General features: G+C 43.3%; 2 protein-coding genes across 2 annotated transcripts; one reads left to right on the forward strand and one right to left on the reverse strand.

The window, feature by feature from the left end:
• Window positions 1–441: 441 nt before the first annotated feature.
• LOC306938599 (uncharacterized protein) lies at window positions 442–5177 on the reverse strand. Its single transcript, XM_079522857.1, has 3 exons — window positions 4578–5177; window positions 3394–3621; window positions 442–1098 (listed from the first exon to the last, which is right to left on the reverse strand). Exons 1-3 carry the CDS (start codon window positions 4714–4716, stop codon window positions 965–967), a joined length of 501 nt encoding a protein of 166 aa, XP_079378983.1. The 5' UTR covers window positions 4717–5177; the 3' UTR covers window positions 442–964.
• A 2681-nt stretch (window positions 5178–7858) lies between these two features.
• On the forward strand, window positions 7859–18634 carry amt (aminomethyltransferase). Its single transcript, XM_079523108.1, has 9 exons — window positions 7859–8123; window positions 10706–10873; window positions 11895–11975; window positions 12156–12287; window positions 13566–13644; window positions 13766–13911; window positions 15047–15227; window positions 16578–16733; window positions 16840–18634. Exons 1-9 carry the CDS (start codon window positions 8007–8009, stop codon window positions 17013–17015), a joined length of 1236 nt encoding a protein of 411 aa, XP_079379234.1. The 5' UTR covers window positions 7859–8006; the 3' UTR covers window positions 17016–18634.
• Window positions 18635–18788: the final 154 nt, after the last annotated feature.

An 18788-nucleotide genomic window follows, 5' to 3' on the forward strand; every position in this document is an offset into this window, starting at 1 on the left:
GCCTTTACCAACCCGCCCCGGGCGTACAGCCGGCGGAACAACTCGCCCCTTTACCAACCCGCCCCGGGCGTACAGCCGGCGGAACTGCGCGGCCTGGTATTGCTAAAGTAATCTAAGTAAATGATGCTTAAACGGTTAAACCTAACCTTATTCCTAACCTTAACCCCAGTAACACTATGCCTAACCTAACCCTATACCTAAATTTAACCCCAGTAAAACTATGCCTAACCCTAAACTTATTTCTAAACTTAACCCCAGTAAAACTATGCCTAACCCTAAACTTATTTCTAACCTTCTTCTCAGTAAAACAAAATAAAGAATACAAGAATTAACCGCCGCACTGAGCTGTCGGCGTGAGGTCGGCGGAAAGAAGCTGGGGCGAGATGGAATTGGGGCGACCGTACCTGTTAATGGTAACGGGTAATGGTAACAGTGCTCGAGCGCTGTTTTCTGACCTCACATGACCCCAAGTTCTAGACCTCCAGCTCTAGGCTTAACAGAAGGGGGGGTGGGGGACTTTTTTATTATTTCCACACATCAACTCTATAAGGTATATTAATGACATATAGTTCAATGTTGAAAATGAGTGGTATTCCCCTGCTGTGCTGCCCCTGGGCGAGCATACGAGTCAGAAGTCCTCTTTATTTGTTTATTTAACTCCCCAAAGACCTTCAGAGCTCCGAGCTTGAGGAGAACATAGCCGAGGTCTGGGTATGTAAGATGCTGCTGAGCTCTTGTCAATTTCACATGTGTGTAGAGTCACATTTTGTCACAGGGTCCGTTCTGTGACTGTGCATGCGTGACTTGTTTATACGAGTGTTACTAGTAGTGTAACACACAAGTAAGCAAAGTGAGTGAGTAATGTGTGTGAGTGCGTGCGCGTACATGTGTGTGTGCGTGCGCGTACGTGTGTGTGTGCGTGCATGCGCGTACGTGTGTGTGTGCGTGCGTGTGTGCGCACGCCTCATGGTCCTCTCATGGCTGTCAGGTTGTGCCTCAGTGCCTGTAGTTCCTGGATCAACTGTGATATCTCCATGGAAACGGTGTGTTTATCTCTAACCGCTTCGGTCAGTGTTCGTAGAGCGTTGCCTTGCTCGACTGGAGGAGGGAGGAACAGACAGAGAAGACGTATAAACCAATGTAGACTGCATGTGAAAGACTGCAAATCACACACATGCAATATAGGAAGACGAAATCTGTCTGGTTAATATCTAGTTAAAGGACATTTTCTTCCTACTCAGCCTGTGTTTATTAATGAGAACAATAGCTTCCATAAATGCTAACTTTCCAGGAATAGAAAGCCTATTAGTTTCTGTTAGGTTGGATTCCCCATCAATAGAGCGTCACAGTCCCGCCCCCTTCCATGGACCAGGAAATGAATCCCAATGCATTTTTCCCATAGACATTTCTAAAAGTATTTATTTAAAGACGGTTACGCCGCGGACAAAGCCAACTCGAGTCGTGACAACTCATGACAACACAAACAATATTTTTGACCAAACAAATAATTACAAAGAAGAAAAACAACAAAAAAAGTGTTGTAACCTGCCGTTTTTTCTTCTTTCTAATTATTTTTTCGGCCCCAAAAATTGTGTTTGTTGTCATGATTTGTCACGACTCGAGTTGGCTTTGTCCGCGGCGTAAACGTCTTTAAATAAATACTTTCTGAAATGTCTATGAGGAAAATGAACGGAGAATAATTTCCTGGTCCATGGTAGGGGGCGGGACTGCGACGCTCTATAGTGTCACTGCCATAGGCAGGTTTTCTGAACGGTCCACAGTCTGAACGAGACACAGACTGAGTAGAAAACAAGTGTACCATATTATTATGAGCATTGGTGAGTGAGTGACCACTTATAAGAAGAGGTTGAAGATGGATGAAGTTGTCTTTGAAGTCTAGCACCACCAAGACTTTTGAACCAATTTAGGACTGAGACCAGATTCTACAAATGTCTTTTAAATCATGTTTTCAGAAAGAACTATGTTTCTATGTCAGTGGTTCTCAACGTTTTTCATGTCAAGGACCCCAAAAACTGTAATTGGCCCCCATCTGAAAATATGTTGTTCCAGGGACCTCCAAGAAGCAGATTTGAGGATAAAGATTTGACTTAAGATCGTTCGCTCTGAAAGAATATATATTCAAAGATTTGCGCCACAAATTTTTGAAAAATAGCTAAAGTATAACATAATGCTTAAAACACCAAAAGGGGTTCCCGTCCTGAATGGGTTAAAATCAGTCCACATTTGTCATGTCCAGCTACACAGTATGGACTACTACAGCTGTTACACAAATCAGGACAAGCTAGACCTGCTTACTCTGCTATAGTGAGCGAATGATTCCTATGTAGGAATGGAGCACGATAATCGATACCCGAAAAAATCCGATAACAAGCTTATTGAGTACCCGTTATCAATAAGCTTTGGGCTTCTCAAGCCTGTTATCGAGCATAGCGGCCCGTGAGATCATGTTTAAACAATCAAGACAAGAGGCGATCGAGAAATAATCACCCTCGCTGGCACAAACATGTCTAAAAGTGTATTGATACCTGCCAACCAGTGCAGCCCGAGTAAACAACATTACGCTTTTAAAGTCACTGTATGTACACACCAGTTAACAGTTCCTTTAATATTATTGTATTGGTAAAAAGGTCAATTGCCTTCCGTCTGTTAGAAAAGTACTGTATTTGAAGGCCCTAGTAAAATATACTGGTTCTGTTCAGAATGTATTGTCTCCCATCTTTCCACAAAATTATAGAAAATGCTCGATAGTGGGCTCGATAAGGTGATTGTTACCAATAAAAATTAACGAGCTCCATCCTTTTTACCCTTTTACTCCTTTATGATGAATTCCTGTTCTGTTCTTTGACTATATAGTAGTGTCTATCTGTACGTCTCTAAATGTTTTGATGAATTGAACATGGTGGACCCTCTTGTAAACAAGTGTAATGCTTAATTGGGTCGTCCACTCACAGTTAACAGTCTTTGTATTGAGTTTGTGCTTGAAATGTACTGTAATTCTGCAAACTGTTAATAAATATTTCAATCAATCAATCAATCAATCCCTATTCCTAATGTCTCACCCAGGAAGTAGAAGATGAGCAGCACTATAAGCAGCAGCAGTGTGACCTATTCCTATGTCTCACCTAGGAAGTAGAAGATGAGCAGCACTATAAGCAGCAGCAGTGTGACCTATTCCTAATGTCTCACCCAGGAAGTAGAAGATGAGCAGCACTATAAGCAGCAGCAGTGTGACCTATTCCTATGTCTCACCTAGGAAGTAGAAGATGAGCAGCACTATAAGCAGCAGTGTGACCTATTCCTATGTCTCACCTAGGAAGTAGAAGATGAGCAGCACTATAAGCAGCAGCAGTGTGACCTATTCCTATGTCTCACCCAGGAAGTAGAAGATGAGCAGCACTATAAGCAGCAGCAGTGTGACGACACCACAGGTCACCATGTAGGCACGGGATGAACTGGAGTTTAACAGGTCCTTTAGATGACTCTGCCATTTGCTGCAATTAGCAGCAAGTTGGCCTTTGTGATTAGCAGCTGTCGTGTCCTGCACGTAGACGTTGCCATTGGGCGAGGAAGATTGAGCAGGTGAGCGGGGGGGCCTCACACCTGGAATTTTAGAAAAGACAAGAGAATTGGTAACGTAAGTGTCTCAGTGCTTTATTCATTTACACATTTCCAGTGGTGGTGGAAAGTACATATTTCCAATTTTCTATACTTTTACTTCTAATCCACTACATCTCAGAGCCAAATATTGTACTTTTAGTCCACTACAATTATTTGAAAACTTTAGATACATACTGTTACTATGTAGATTTTGATTAGTATTACATAACATACTGCAGCCCTATTTAAAATGTGTCTATTTAAAAATAGCTGATCTACAAGCCCCCAAGCTGCTTTAGATCTGCTCGTTTCAAAAGATTTTTATGGATTATTTCATTATAACTTGTGAAACGGGACATTCTGCATAATGAGTACTTTTACTTTGTGTAATTTAAGTATATTTTGATGTCAAAGCCAACGCTTTTGAGTGTTTGTACCATCACTATTGATGCTTTTAATTACGTAAAAGAAAATAGTACTTTTTTTCTATACCACTCCAAATTCCAGTCCCATGGTGGGTGGGTGAGACCGTGTGTGAGAGAGTGAGTACCATTTGTGGCTGTGGTCATGCAGGGTGTGTGCGGTGCAGGTCATTGATGGAGTACCTTTGTGGCTGTGGTCAGGGTGTGTGCGGCGCAGGTCATTGGTGGAGTACCTTTGTGGTTGTGGTCAGGGTGTGTGCGGCGCAGGTCATTGGTGGAGTACCTTTGTGGCTGTGGTCATGCAGGGTGTGTGCGGTGCAGGTCATTGATGGAGTACCTTTGTGGCTGTGGTCAGGGTGTGTGCGGCGCAGGTCATTGGTGGAGTACCTTTGTGGTTGTGGTCAGGGTGTGTGCGGTTCAGGTCATTGGTGGAGTACCTTTGTGGCTGTGGTCAGGGTGTGTGCGGTGCAGGTCATTGGTGGAGTACCTTTGTGGTTGTGGTCACGGTGTGTGCGGCGCAGGTCATTGGTGGAGTACCTTTGTGGCTGTGGTCATGGTGTGTGCGGTGCAGGTCATTGATGGAGTCAACAGAATGCAGCTCTATCTCAGTCAGATCTCTCTCGCTGACTCTGTAGAATGGAGGGGTTGTCTGAGAGGAGGATGGGGGTCGTGACATGTCTGCTACGGCTGCTGCTGAGACACAATAAGTTATGAGTTCATTCAGTTAGCTTTTATTGTCTTTCCTGTAAGGAGATATGTGGGGACACGGGATGAAAAGATGCTGTTCTCAACTTCAACCTCAATATTATTGTCATGTTACAGATTGTAACAAAGTGGTAGAAATTCTTTGTCGTACAAGCTCCCATCATTTGTAGTTTTCAAGAAAGGGGAAAAGAATAGATAGAAAGAAAACAAGGAAAACCGTTCAGATATGTAAAATATGTATGAGAGTGAAATAGGAAATCAGAGAGAGACATAGACAGTGAAAGAGATAATAAGAGACACAGAAAGAGTGAGAGAGGAGACACATGCATAAAGGCTTAAAGTGTGACCAGTGTGAACATAGACAAAGCATAATACCAGTTATGACCAGCTTGTTTATCAGTGCTATTATTAGTGCCCAGTTATCAAACCCATAATGTTACACAGCTGCTGGAATTTGATGAACTCAAAGCCAAAGGACAGTTGACTAGATACTTACAGACTCTTTCAAACCTGTCTCATTTTCTGATGGTTTGAATAACTGTCTGTCTGTCTGTCTGTCTGTCTGTCTGTCTGTCTGTCTGTCTGTCTGTCTGCCTGCCTGCCTGCCTGCCTGCCTGCCTGCCTGCCTGCCTGCCTGTCTGACTGACTGACTGTGATTGAATAAGTGACTAGTCCATGTATTAAGAGAGTGAGTAACTGGTGGTCTGTTTAATAGCCATGTGACTACTGTAACTAGCTGAATGTCTGACCGGGTGAACCACCATCTGAAGATCCCAACCCCGGGTGAAGTGTCCATTGAACTCACTAGCCTCACTAGTTAGGCTATATGTTTGCTGTCGTTACTAATTATACTGACCTGTCTTGAGTATGACTCCACTGTTTAATCCTGGTGGGTGGGTCACTGGGCCAGGATATTGGTATGTGCTTGTGATGTTGTAGGCTGGGGTCTATTCCCAGTGATCACTTCACATGCAATGTTTGCATGTCAATTCTCTCATATTCATTTTAGACATGTGTCTATAAAATGGCCAAAAAAGACATAAGTACATAAGCAGTGAAAATGTGCCACTTACTTACCTTCTGTCACCATGAAACAAACCAGTGTGTGGGTGTCCCCTTGTCTTTGTCTTTCAGTATTTGTGTCTCTGAAACCATGTGCTAGCTGCTAACAATTCCAGACTACAGTAATTCATCCGAGGTCGTACGTAAAACTCTGGAACCACGAGTCACATTGTCACCAAAATGTATTCAATCCTTCTTCAGAATATTCCGAGTAGCTATTCCACAATGTTCCTGGTTAAACTGTCAGAAAAACAGACAAAAACACTTCCAAAGTTTTGTGACAAAGTTACAGTCCTTCCTAGAGACTCTTGTGGTGTGAATGTGGGTCTGTGAGAAACTATATTAACACCAAACTTTAACCTCCTTTTCCACCGTCCAGTGTGTGTGGGTGTGTGTTCTCCCAATTCCTCTGCCCGAGACTCTGCCACCCTGAGAGAGATCGAGAGAGTGTCCCATAACCCATTGCTCTCTCTCCACTCCCCCGTCCCCACCCTGCAGACCCCACGGGCCTAAAATAGCTACAGAAACCATGGATGTATTATTAGGTCCTGGGCCAAAGGATTACTCACTGTCTCTTCACTGACGTGGTCTAACTAGAGGTAAACATACACCCAAATAGCATTGCTCAATTTGTGAAGACACGGTGTTGCATATTTCTAGTAACTGTACAATTCTGAATGTACATTCTTCACCTTTTGACTTTGTGAAGGTGTGACAAATTGTACATAGTGTGTATACATGTGGTATTTCATATAATGGAAAAATGGAAAAGGACACTAGGTTAAAGCATAAATAGGCAATAGTCAAATAGAACAATAAAACAGTACATTCACAGCACGTCTTCACAACCAACCATAACATAATCAGTGCTATTATCAACCCTGGGATGAGGGTTGCTGAGACTTGAGACAGTTTATGGGATAAAACCAGTCCATTTCCACATTTGCAATGACAAATGAGGGTTGCTGAGACTTGAGACAGTTTAGACATGGGTATGGGCTAAAACCTACTATAAGCATGGTTGCAGCATCAAAAGGGAAAGAGCTGGGTCATTTTAAAACCTTCAATAGACCTGTGCAAAGACAGTTCCTGACAATCCTCACACTGCATGGATGTGCTGTCAAAATGTCAGTAACTATTGTCATTTGTCACCTGTTTAAAGATGACACGTGTGTGTGTGTGTGTGTGTGTGTGTGTGTGTGTGTGTACTGTGTGTGTGTGTACTGTGTGTGTGTGTGTGTGTGTGTGTGTGTGTGTGTGTGTGTGTGTGTGTGTGTGTGTGTGTGTGTGTGTGTGTGTGTGTGTGTGTGTGTGTGCGCGCGCGTGCACGTGTGCGCTCCAGCCCTTTCTTTTGAGCGGTGCACACCTCTCCAATGACTGGCTTTGTGTGTCCCCATGTACATGTCCCTATGTTTAGAATGGCAACACCTGCAATACACTGGGTGTCCTAAAGTGGCACTGTTTAGCAGCAGGGTCTCTCTCACACACACACACACACACACACACGCACACACACACTGCACTGCTCAGTTCGTACAGGTGCGATTTTCATATTGCATGCTGACTTTCTTAAATGGGTGTTAGTGATTTGTTTTTGTAGAACTCATGTCAAATTGGAAGTGATAAACAATAAATAAATACGATATAATAACATTGGACTTGTCACACTATAAAATTGAAGCCATAAATTATTTTTACGAGTATTACTATGGTAAAATTGCTGTATAGCTGAAGAGACCATTAGATTACTACTCATTACTGAATTAGCATAAATGGTACCAAAATATGCCATTAACTTTCAACCCCACAAACACAATTATAGTTCTGGTGCATGTAGGCTATGCATTCTTTCTACAAACCTAGAGCAAGTAATAAAGCAGATAAAAAAAATATCTAAGTGTATAATTAAACACATCCACATTGTGCTGAGCCTGTGTATTTCTGACTTTAGTTTCTAATCAGCAAACTGACAGGTCCAGAACGAGAAGAAAACTGTCACCTTATCAACTACAATTCCCACAATTCCTTGCTCATGTGTGTGGTGTTCACGGTCGGTTATTTTGATGTTTTTGCAGTGAAAGCAGAAATTCCTGGGAGTGCGGAGTCCAAAAGAGTTTTGCGACAAGTTAACCACAAAGTGTTAGCGCAGCAACGTTTAACGACTTTGTGTTGGAGCTCAGCTGGCGACAGATCTGAACGATGTGGACTCGGATGTTGGTTCGGGGCGGAGGGCTGGGAACCAGGGTGCGGGTTCCGAAAGAGTGTGAACGGGTAGCCTCGGTCACTCAGCAACAGAGGCATGCTTCGAGTTCAGAGGTAGGCTAACGTTAACTGGACAGTGCAGTGCATGCACCCGACCCCATCCATCTATGCAATGCATGCAACCTATAGGGCAAAAGATACTTTAGCCTAAATGATATTTAGAACAAAATATATGGTAGGCCTATTAAAAATGTTATTCTAATGTATGCCTAAACCCTGTATGTGATTGTGATTGATTGTTATAATCAAAAGTGTCTAAGGCTCAAGGTTCAATTCAAACCACAATTCATATTTTTCAATCAACCATAAAAGTGCCCTAGATGTGTTGCTGTAATCCGTTTTTCGGTTGTCTCCCTCTACAGTTTGCTCATGCAAACTTAATGTAGGCTACATCTGTCCCCCTCACACACACACACAGTATGTGTGAGGACCATGATTCTTGTACTCTGTTTGCTTCACTAGAGAGGATGATTTTATTAAGAACACGAGTGACTGACTCCTGATTACTGACAGGCCGTTAAAGCCTCATGTTACTCATATGTTTATAATTAAAATTAATTAGTCCATTCATTCAGTACATTTCTATTTTAAATAGTTGAAAATGAATTATTTTTATTATTTGTTTTTAGAGTGAGGTGAGTATAATAATATCTCTGTGATGCTTTGATTAAGATCATGTTCAAGTCTAGTTTAATGTGTTAATTGCAAATGGATAAAATAGATTAATGCAGTATAGCATATCTGCATAATATCAGTCTATTTAATATAAGACTTTATGGCTTAAGATGTAGAGAAACATTGCTAAATTAATTCACATTTGGCAGCCTACATGAGTGCTACATGTGCAGGAGGAGGTGTGTGTGTGTGTGTGTGTGTGTGTGTGTGTGTGTGTGTGTGTGTGTGCACATTGTGGGTACTAAATGTTCAGTCTTCTTAAGACACACACACACACACACACACACACACACACACACACATGTGTACACACACTGACCATCCATTCAGACTTAGAGATCTGACTTTGAACTTGGACAGTTTGTTGAAATAGACAGACCTGTTGAATAGGGACGACTGTCGGCCCTTTTCATAACACCTTCCCATAATGCACTGCAGAGACACCGATAAGCCCCCTGCATGGTCTGGTGCAAAGGTTCAAGTTCGGCATATAAAAAATAGGATACAGTTGAGTTGAGCAAGCATTATTATCCCCCAAGGGAAAATTTATTTTTTGCCAGGCAGCACACTCAGGATACAACTGTAGAAAACAAAACACCACAAGAAATGAGTTGGTTACAAGTTATAAAACATTAGTTAAAAAGAGCAACATAGTATAGCTAGTATAAGATTGTTGAACACAGTAAATTTATTGATTATATCCTGACCTTTCTCTCATTGCTGTCTTGTGGCAGCCGGGACAAATGAGACTATAATGTAGGGATTCACCGAAAGTGAAATTCTTGGCCGAAACTGAATACCGAATATAGGAAACAGTTGGCCGAATATGATTAATATTATATATATTTTTGTCCTACCATTGCTGTCATGGCTGTACCTTAAAGCTACCTGATTTATGGCAAAATAAATGGTTATGGCAAAAAAAACTTAAATATTAATCACTATTATGGGTCCATAAAACATTTATTCAGCTCTTTTGAATGCATTAATTGCATACACTATTGACTATTTGGTGATATATTTTCCGAAACCGAATGGGCCGAAAATGCATTTTTAGCCATTTTCTGCCAAATATTCTCTGCGGCCGAATATTCAGTGCTTCACTACTATATAACTATAATGCTTAGTTTTGATTCTGCACTGTAGAATAGTCACATACACATGCTGAAGACAGACTGCAGGAGACAACTAGAAATGCACTCTATCAATGAAGGCAGAAAAAGCAACAAAAAAATAAAAAAAAGAGAAATGCACTCTGTGACTCTGTCGAGCTGCCAACTTGTGCATTGCACACAAGTAGGCCATGTATGGCCTACTTGTGCGCGAGCAGAGCGCGCCATGAGGTGTGCTCACCACTGCTGGTACGACTGCTGCTCTGAGTCCTAAAGCTCTCTGCTGCTGTCTAGGTACGACTGCTGCTCTGAGTCCTAAAGCTCTCTGCTGCTGTCTAGGTTTGAAATACAGCAGTAGTATAGTATAAGGTCTTTAGTTATCATTTACTTTAGTTATGTCATCGAGAACAGTGGTTTCTCATTGGCTGGTGGAATGTACCGACATACATACCCAGCCGATCGCTGTTCTTGGTCCGTGATTGGCCCAACACCGACATACATACATACTTGGTCCCTGACTGGCCGAGTGACGCCACCGACATAGGCCTACATACATACTTGGTCCCTGACTGGCCGAGTGACGCCACCGACATAGGCCTACATACTTTGTCCCTGACTGGTCGAGCGACGCCACCGACATACGCAGCCAATTACAGTACCGTACTTGCGCGCTCTGCTTGCACAAGTAATGATCGTTTTCTTAGCTTGCATGTGCATTATTTTGTGATGTTTGCTGCATTCAATACCATTTTTAAGGAATTGACAGATGAATGATTGAAATAACTTATTCCAGTGGGTTATTTCCATAGTTTTCGTGTTTATGTTCTGCCTAATCTCTCTACACCTCAGGCTTCCATGCAGCAGACACCTCTGTTCGACTTCCACAGGGCACATGGAGGGAAGATGGTGGAGTTTGCAGGCTGGAGTATGCCTGTACAGTACAAAGACAGTCACATCGTCTCACACATGCACACCAGACAGCACTGCTCCATCTTTGATGTCAGCCACATGCTACAGGTGACATATAAGCATGACTGTGAATAAGTGTTTTTTTTAGTTTTTTCCGCTCATGGAAAAGTCTTGCCCCCTCTGCTGGCAGAGGCTAAAATCGCTTATAGCTAGTATTAACAGTAACACTGCTGGTATGATCAGTAATAGTCTGTACTTGACTGTGCTTGACTTGAAAGTTAGGTTTCAGACGGCGCACTAAAGTGCCGCGGCACACAGGTTGGGAATCACTGCACTACACTATGGTTCTAAAAGGGCCAGATTTAAACAATCTGTGTGATATAGAAGATATCTCAGATATTATGATCGCAATTTGGATTTGTGATCAGTGTCATGATATAGTGTAACAAGCCATCTATAGTGACTTGAGTGATATCAAAGGGCTCACATTACTTTCTACTCCGCTGCTACTGCTATGCGTGCTTCTCAACCTGTATATGGTTATTCCTTTTTAACTGTACATATCTCTCTCTAGGTCATCCTAGAGACCAAGAGACAGTATAGTATGTGTATGTGTAAATACTAAATATAGCCTTGTGTTTTCCATGTCAGACCAATGCCCATGCTAGTCAGGGTGATGTCCATCATGCTAAAGTCGGGTTTATTTTTATTTTTTATCCTCTATTTACCTAGGTTAGTAGCTGAGCATTTTCAGCAACGCCCTGCACATAGAAACACACACGCACGCACGCACGCACGCACGCACGCACGCACGCACGCACGCACGCACGCACACGCGCACACACACACACACACACACACACACACACACACACACACACACACACACACACACACACACACACACACACACATTAAAACCTGGGAGCTGACCAGTACAACCACAGTCTTATACTAAGCAGCTCCAGGGGGAGCAGTTGGGGGTTCAGTGCCTTGCTCAAGGGCACTTCAGCGGCGTTGGGTGAAGTCGGTCGGGGTTATCATGCTATATGGTTTCCCTCTTGTCATTTTGTTTGTCAGGACTAACCATTCTTAAGTTCTTAACTCTGTCTGTGTTTTCTCCTGTCAGTCCAAAGTCCATGGCAGAGACAGGATCAAGTTCATGGAGTCTCTGGTGGTGGCGGACGTAGCAGAGCTGAAGGACAACCAGGTTGAAACCAAACATCTGTTTGATTTGTTTGTCCCATGCTGTCTCTAAATATTTCTGCAAGTGTCGAATATCTCAAAAAGCCATGCATATCAAGTCTTTACACCTGTTAAATACTGTTTGACACAGCTCAAAGGGGCAATAGAAGATCAAGGTCTGTCTGTCTGTCTGTCTCAACCCCAGGGATCACTGTCCCTCTTCACCAATGAGAAGGGAGGGATCATGGATGACCTGATCGTCACCAAGACAGACCTGGGCTACCTCTATGTTGTGTCTAACGCCGGCTGCTCTGATAAAGACTCCGCTCACATGAAGGTACACACAGAGAGGGAATAAAGACTCCGCTCACATGAAGGTACACACAGAGAGGTAACGCTGGCTGCTCTGATAAAGACTCCGCTCACATGAAGGTACACACAGAGAGGTAACGCTGGCTGCTCTGATAAAGACTCCGCTCACATGAAGGTACACACAGAGAGGTAACGCTGGCTGCTCTGATAAAGACTCCGCTCACATGAAGGTACACACAGAGAGGTAACGCTGGCTGCTCTGATAAAGACTCCGCTCACATGAAGGTACACACAGAGAGGTAACGCTGGCTGCTCTGATAAAGACTCCGCTCACATGAAGGTACACACAGAGAGGTAACGCTGGCTGCTCTGATAAAGACTCGGCTCACATGAAGGTACACACAGAGAGGGAAGTGGCTGCTCTGATAAAGACTCCGCTCACATGAAGGTACACACAGAGAGGGCTGCTCTGATAAAGACTCCGCTCACATGAAGGTACACACAGAGAGGTAACGCTGGCTGCTCTGATAAAGACTCGGCTCACATGAAGGTACACACAGAGAGGGAAGTGCTCTGATAAAGATTCCGCTCACATGAAGGTACACACAGAGAGGGAAGTGGCTGCTCTGATAAAGACTCCGCTCACATGAAGGTACACACAGAGAGGGAAGTGTGAAGAAAAAACACTGTCTCTGGACTGAGTGCTTTTTTCTGCTGAAAAAGGAAAAAAAGAAAGAAAAGAAGAGGGGCGGGGGTAGATGCGTGATTGGTTGAAGCAGACTTCAGTGGAACTTCTATGGAACATATCGAATATTGAAAACAAAGTTTGAGCAACTACAACTTTGGCACCGTTGGGCCAGTAAAGACACTCCGATCTGATGCTCTCAGGCCGTTTGTAAGACAAAGGCAGATTGCTCTCAGACCGTTAACCGCTTGTAAGGCAAAGGCAGTGAGACAACTAAAGTGGGATGCACACGCAGATTAGACACACCAACGGACCGACCTGCGGAAACAACGGTCGGACATGTGGTCGAACATGCGCTGCTCCTGTGCTTGCGGTCAGGGTTAGGTTAGGGTTTGAGGTAGGTTGACGGTCTAATGACAGTGTGTGTGTGTGTGTGTGTGTGTGTGTGTGTGTGTGTGTGTGTGTGTGTGTGTGTGTGTGTGTGTGTGTGTGTGTGTGTGTGTGTGTGTGTGTGTGTGTGTGTGTGTGTGTGTGTGTGTGTGTGTGTGTGTGTGTGTGTGTGTGTGTGTGTGTGTGTGTGTGTGTGTGTGTGTGTGTGTGTGTGTGTGTGTGTGGTAGGCCAAAGTGGCAGAGTGTAAGGCAGCGGGTCTCGACGTGGATCTGGAGTTCCTGGAGGAATCTCTTATCGCTCTGCAAGGTCTTCTTTCTTTCTGCTTCCCTGACATTTTTATGAATTATATCCTGCTTTGCCACCAGCCTCATGCCTACCATGTAACTAATTGACTGACTGCCTAACAATCTGTATGCGTTGTGTTTAGGGCCATCCATGTCGCGGGTACTCCAGGAAGGGTTAAAGGATGACCTCAGTAAACTGACCTTCATGACCTCCACCTTGACCACAGTGTTTGGCATTAAGGACTGCAGAGTCACCCGCTGTGGCTATACTGGAGAGGACGGGGTGGAGGTGAGCACCACTATCTATCTATCTATCTATCTATCTATCTATCTATCTATCTATCTATCTATCTATCTATCTATCTATCTATCTATCTATCTATCTGTCCATTGATGAATGGATGGATGTGTGGTTGGACGGACGGACAGACAGACTGACTTTATTCTTACTAAAGGGACCTGATCTGTGGCATGATGGACAACACAGCATGAAGTATATAAAAGCACAGCAGCTACTAGACAGTTAATAGAAGGCTCTACAGTGGAGGGACAGGGACACCAGGACACACAACAGGCCAACAGCACGCGCACCAAGGCCCGCCCGCTCGATCCTGATTGGAGGAAGGCCCCCTCTATCCTGATTGGATGAAGGCTTTCTCACCCACCACCAAAGCCGAAACTAGGGTTTTTTGACCCCTGCGGTTCACTGGGGAGAGGGAGGAACTAATTATATGGTCAGCACACTCTATAGTAGGGAGGACTATCACAAAAAAAGATTATTATTTTTTGAATTAAGTGAAATCACTGAATATACCTTTAAAAATCACACCCGTGTGAAGTGAGTGGTGCAACTCCTGATTCCGGCGAGCCGCCCCACGTCCGAAATGGTTGAGAAATGACAGAGTTACCGTGTGGGGTTCCCTCTACTGTACCCTCTATTGTACTGTACTGTCACTGTACTGTACTGGCACACCCAAATATGCAGTTAACATGTGCGTGTTTGTGTGTGTGTTAGGTTGCGCACAGGTGGTGAAAAACAACCATGCTGTTTTCGTGCTCAGACGCACCCACCCAGCCACCCACCCACCCACACACCCACACACATAGCTGTGGTTGCACCACTCAAAAACAACACATAACAATTAACAATGGTTCCAGCAGGCTTTCTAAACAATCCATTCCTGTCTGTTTGTGAGTGTCACTTCACAGTGTATCATGTTGTCCGTTTCTCTGCGTGTGTAGTGTACAGTACCTTCTCACTCTCTCTCTCTCTGGCTCTCTGAATCGCTGTGTCATCCCGTCTGCCTAATGTGAAACTAGCTGAGACGGCCCCCCATCTCTTACTGTATGTACCTGTCCTGTACATCTCTCTCTCTCTCTCTCTTACATCGTGTCTTACAGTATGTCTTCCACCACTCTGTCAGATCTCAGTGCCCAGGTCCAAGGTGGTGGAGCTAACGGAGAAGTTACTAGGCCACAGCGAGGTGAAGTTAGCCGGGCTAGGCGCCAGGGACAGTCTACGGCTAGAGGCGGGGCTTTGTCTCTACGGCAATGACATTGATGAGACCACGACTCCTGTGGAGGCAACTCTAGTCTGGACTATAGGTGAGCCTTTTTAAAACTGTCATGATTTAGAGGACATTCTGTATCAGTGGTGCTCAATATTTCATGTCAAGGACCTCAAAACTTATATGTAATATGCCTCCGCCCCCCATCTGAAAATATGTTGTTCCAGGGACCTCCCCAGAAGCTTAAGTTAAGTTAAAATGTTCACTAGTCTGTAACAATATATATTCAAAGATTTGAGGCACATTTTCACGGTTTTTCAAAAATAGCAGATCTACAAGCTCATAGCGCGGCACCGAGTGCCGCGCTATGAACTTGTAGGTCTGCTATTTTTGAAAAATAGCTAAATTATAACATAATTCTTAAAACACCAAAAGGGGTTCCCGCCCAAAGTGGGTTAAAAAATTGACGGGCAGACACGCATGAAAACATAATCCCTCGCCTTTGGATAATAAACAGGCAGCAATGACTGGCAATAGCATTCACCTTGCCTCGTTTAGCATGCACTTAGCCTCGTCTAGGTATTTAGCTACCGGTGTAGTGGCTGATGACAACCCCCAGTGAATTGATCAGCCGGCAGGCTAAGTCTGGGAGATAAATAAACTCTATGACGCGCACAATCAAACATATACAGATTCATAACCAAACAAAAGCTCAAGATTAAAAAATGTTTCCTTATAGATCAGTCAGTGCACCAAATATTACAATATTTCCAATAAATAGCTGTAATAAATATATGCAAAGAATCCAATAATTTAAACAATGAGCGAAATGTGAATGAAACAAATAAAGTGAAAATGTGGTCAACAAAAGTATCTCACCCTGCCTCCAAGTTCAAACCAGCCATGAAGGTGAGCCGGTAAAGATTTGTAGGCCACCCACAGAGGCACTCCAACCAATGAGAGCCAATGCAGTGCCTATCTATACAGTACGTCTATCACCAACCAAGTGTGAAAATATAACCATAAACTCTCTTTGGCTCCTACAACCGGTATTGCTTCTTCCACCATTGTTGTTTTCATCAGGAGTCAACGTACTGGACAACTCTGCTTCTGAGTGGTGTCGGTCAGTGCGCGCACTCAGTGCACCTACAGTAGGGCGCGGTGCACTGTATTTTCAAACAGCGGCAACGCACCTACTGTACTGAATTTACTAACAACCAGAGTGCTCTCAGTGCTCTCAGTGCATATTTCCAAACGCACACTGAATATTATTAACATACTAAAACATTTATTCCAAACTAAATTGAAACTCTCAGAGTCATAACAAGTTCAAAACTTGTCCAGAGGGACCAGGGGAAGAGCGGTGTGAATATGTGGCGTTTTATGTTCACTGCAGATTGCAGAATCTTTTTTTTACCATTATGCATTTCCTTTCCTCTCACAAAAGGGAAGCGTCGTCGTCAAGCGATGGATTTCCCAGGTGCTGACATCATTGTGCCTCAGATTAAGGCAAAGACGGCCAGGAAGAGAGTTGGCCTGATCTCTGCTGGACCTCCGGTCAGACAACACACTCCCATACTCTGCCCCAAAGGAACGGTCATAGGTCAGAGACTAATGACTTCATTATGTCTTATTTCATTGAGAGAGGGAAGTTGTGATAGTGAATGTGGTGGTGAGTGAGTGTCATTCTCATTAGCTTGTGTCTTCAGGTGAGGTGACCAGCGGATGCCCATCCCCCTGTCTGAAGCACAACGTTGCCATGGGTTACGTGGATGCAGCGTTCACCAAAAACGGGACGGCCGTGCAGGTGGAAGTGAGGAAGAAGGCAGTGCCGGCTACTATCAGCAAGATGCCTTTTGTACCCACCAACTACTACTCTGGATAGAAGGACACACACACACACACACACACACACACACACACACACACACACACACACACACACACACACACACACACACAGTCACACACACAGTCACACACATGTGCACACAAGTAACCTAAAAAATGTAAACCCCCACAGTACACCTCTGTAGGGGCAAAATAAATAGTTTCCCCACTCTTTCCCATAGTAATGCTGCCCCCTTGTGTTTACCTGCAGCAATGCAGCATTAATACTAAAGAGCTAGAAGAGTTCAGAATCAACTTGATGTGTGATCTATTATGGATGTTAGTGAATCATGTTATTCAGCAAGTGCAATAAATGCACAGGAATTTATGTTAAGACACTGGTAGCGTATGCACATTGCACGCGTGCACGTGCGTGCGCGCACACACACACACACACACACACACACACACACACACACACACACTAGAACAGTGACAGTTCATACAATGACAACAGGGCCTAATTAGCCAAACAAAGGCACACTGCGAGAAAACTATTGCTAGAATACTAGGTAGACTATATACATTTCTCCCTATCTGTATGCATTCAGACTTCTACACGTGTAGCCAAACATAATGGTATACAAGTGGGTTTAGAGGGATGAGTGTGTATGTGTATGATAGTCTGTAATGCAATGGTCTTATAAATGCCATGTTGACTGGAATGAGATTGAACGGATCGACGGTGAATGGTTGTCAATATTGTCATTGTCAATGTCATGAGAGTTTTAATAAGAAGTGTGCAGCCCTCCACTTTCGTTTATTGACATAATTGGTATGAAATATGAGAGGGAAGGTGCTCTGTAAATGGATATGTGGGCGTCCAAATATAGTAGAACTATTTTTACAATGAGAGTTTAACTCTCTAACTGACCAATGTCAGTGAAAAAGACCAACAAATCCAGGTTACACACATTTGTAAAATACATGAAATGTGGATTATATATATTTTTTGCCTTTTACAATTGTACTTAAAATACTTTTTTTTAATGACTCTTATAATAACAATTGTAACTTTTCTAAGGAAACTGTGTAATTTTTTCACCACCAGACCAAATCAATGCTATTACATAATGTCTCGTTGTCTCAGCTTGTCTGTTGTTGTGTTATTAAGACTACTATTAAGACTACATATTATGGTATGGAATCAATGACTGTATAATGTATAAGTGTTTAATGTATAGCCACATTTACCTTTTGGGGTTTACAGGGTGATTCCAATAATTTAACATAAATCATCAATTGATAATATTGACATCTTATCCTGTGTTTTGTAGTCATCTAATGTCTAATTGACAAACCAGCTCACATTTTGATGTTTATTGGATGAGCCTATGGGCTCTGTATATTGTCAAAAGCCAGATATCTGTCATATAGAGTCAAACTGGTTATCCTGTTTGATGATAGGAACATCTTGAGTTGATAGCACCTTGTACCACAGAGAAGAGGTAGCCGACATGACATGTTCACTAAGTTTGATCTGTGTTATTTACTACTGAAATGTTGTTTGATTATTATTTTGCTTTAATCTAATGATTATGTTGTCTTTCAACTAACAATACCAGGTAGTTGTGCACATCTGGTGAATGTGCCAATAAATCGCACTTAAGGGAGCTACAGTTTGTGGACCTTCTTTGATGTTTTATGGTTTACTAGGCCGATGCCCACCGGGAACGCATGCCCCTCCCATACCCGTTGTACCTGCTTGTCTTTGTCCCTTTTAAGCCCATATATGGAGTGCTGTGTCAGCCAGGCCCATGCCAAATAT

This window comes from Electrona antarctica (genome assembly GCF_951216825.1).
Source record: "Electrona antarctica genome assembly, chromosome: 2".
Taxonomy (NCBI): Eukaryota; Metazoa; Chordata; class Actinopteri; order Myctophiformes; family Myctophidae; genus Electrona; species Electrona antarctica.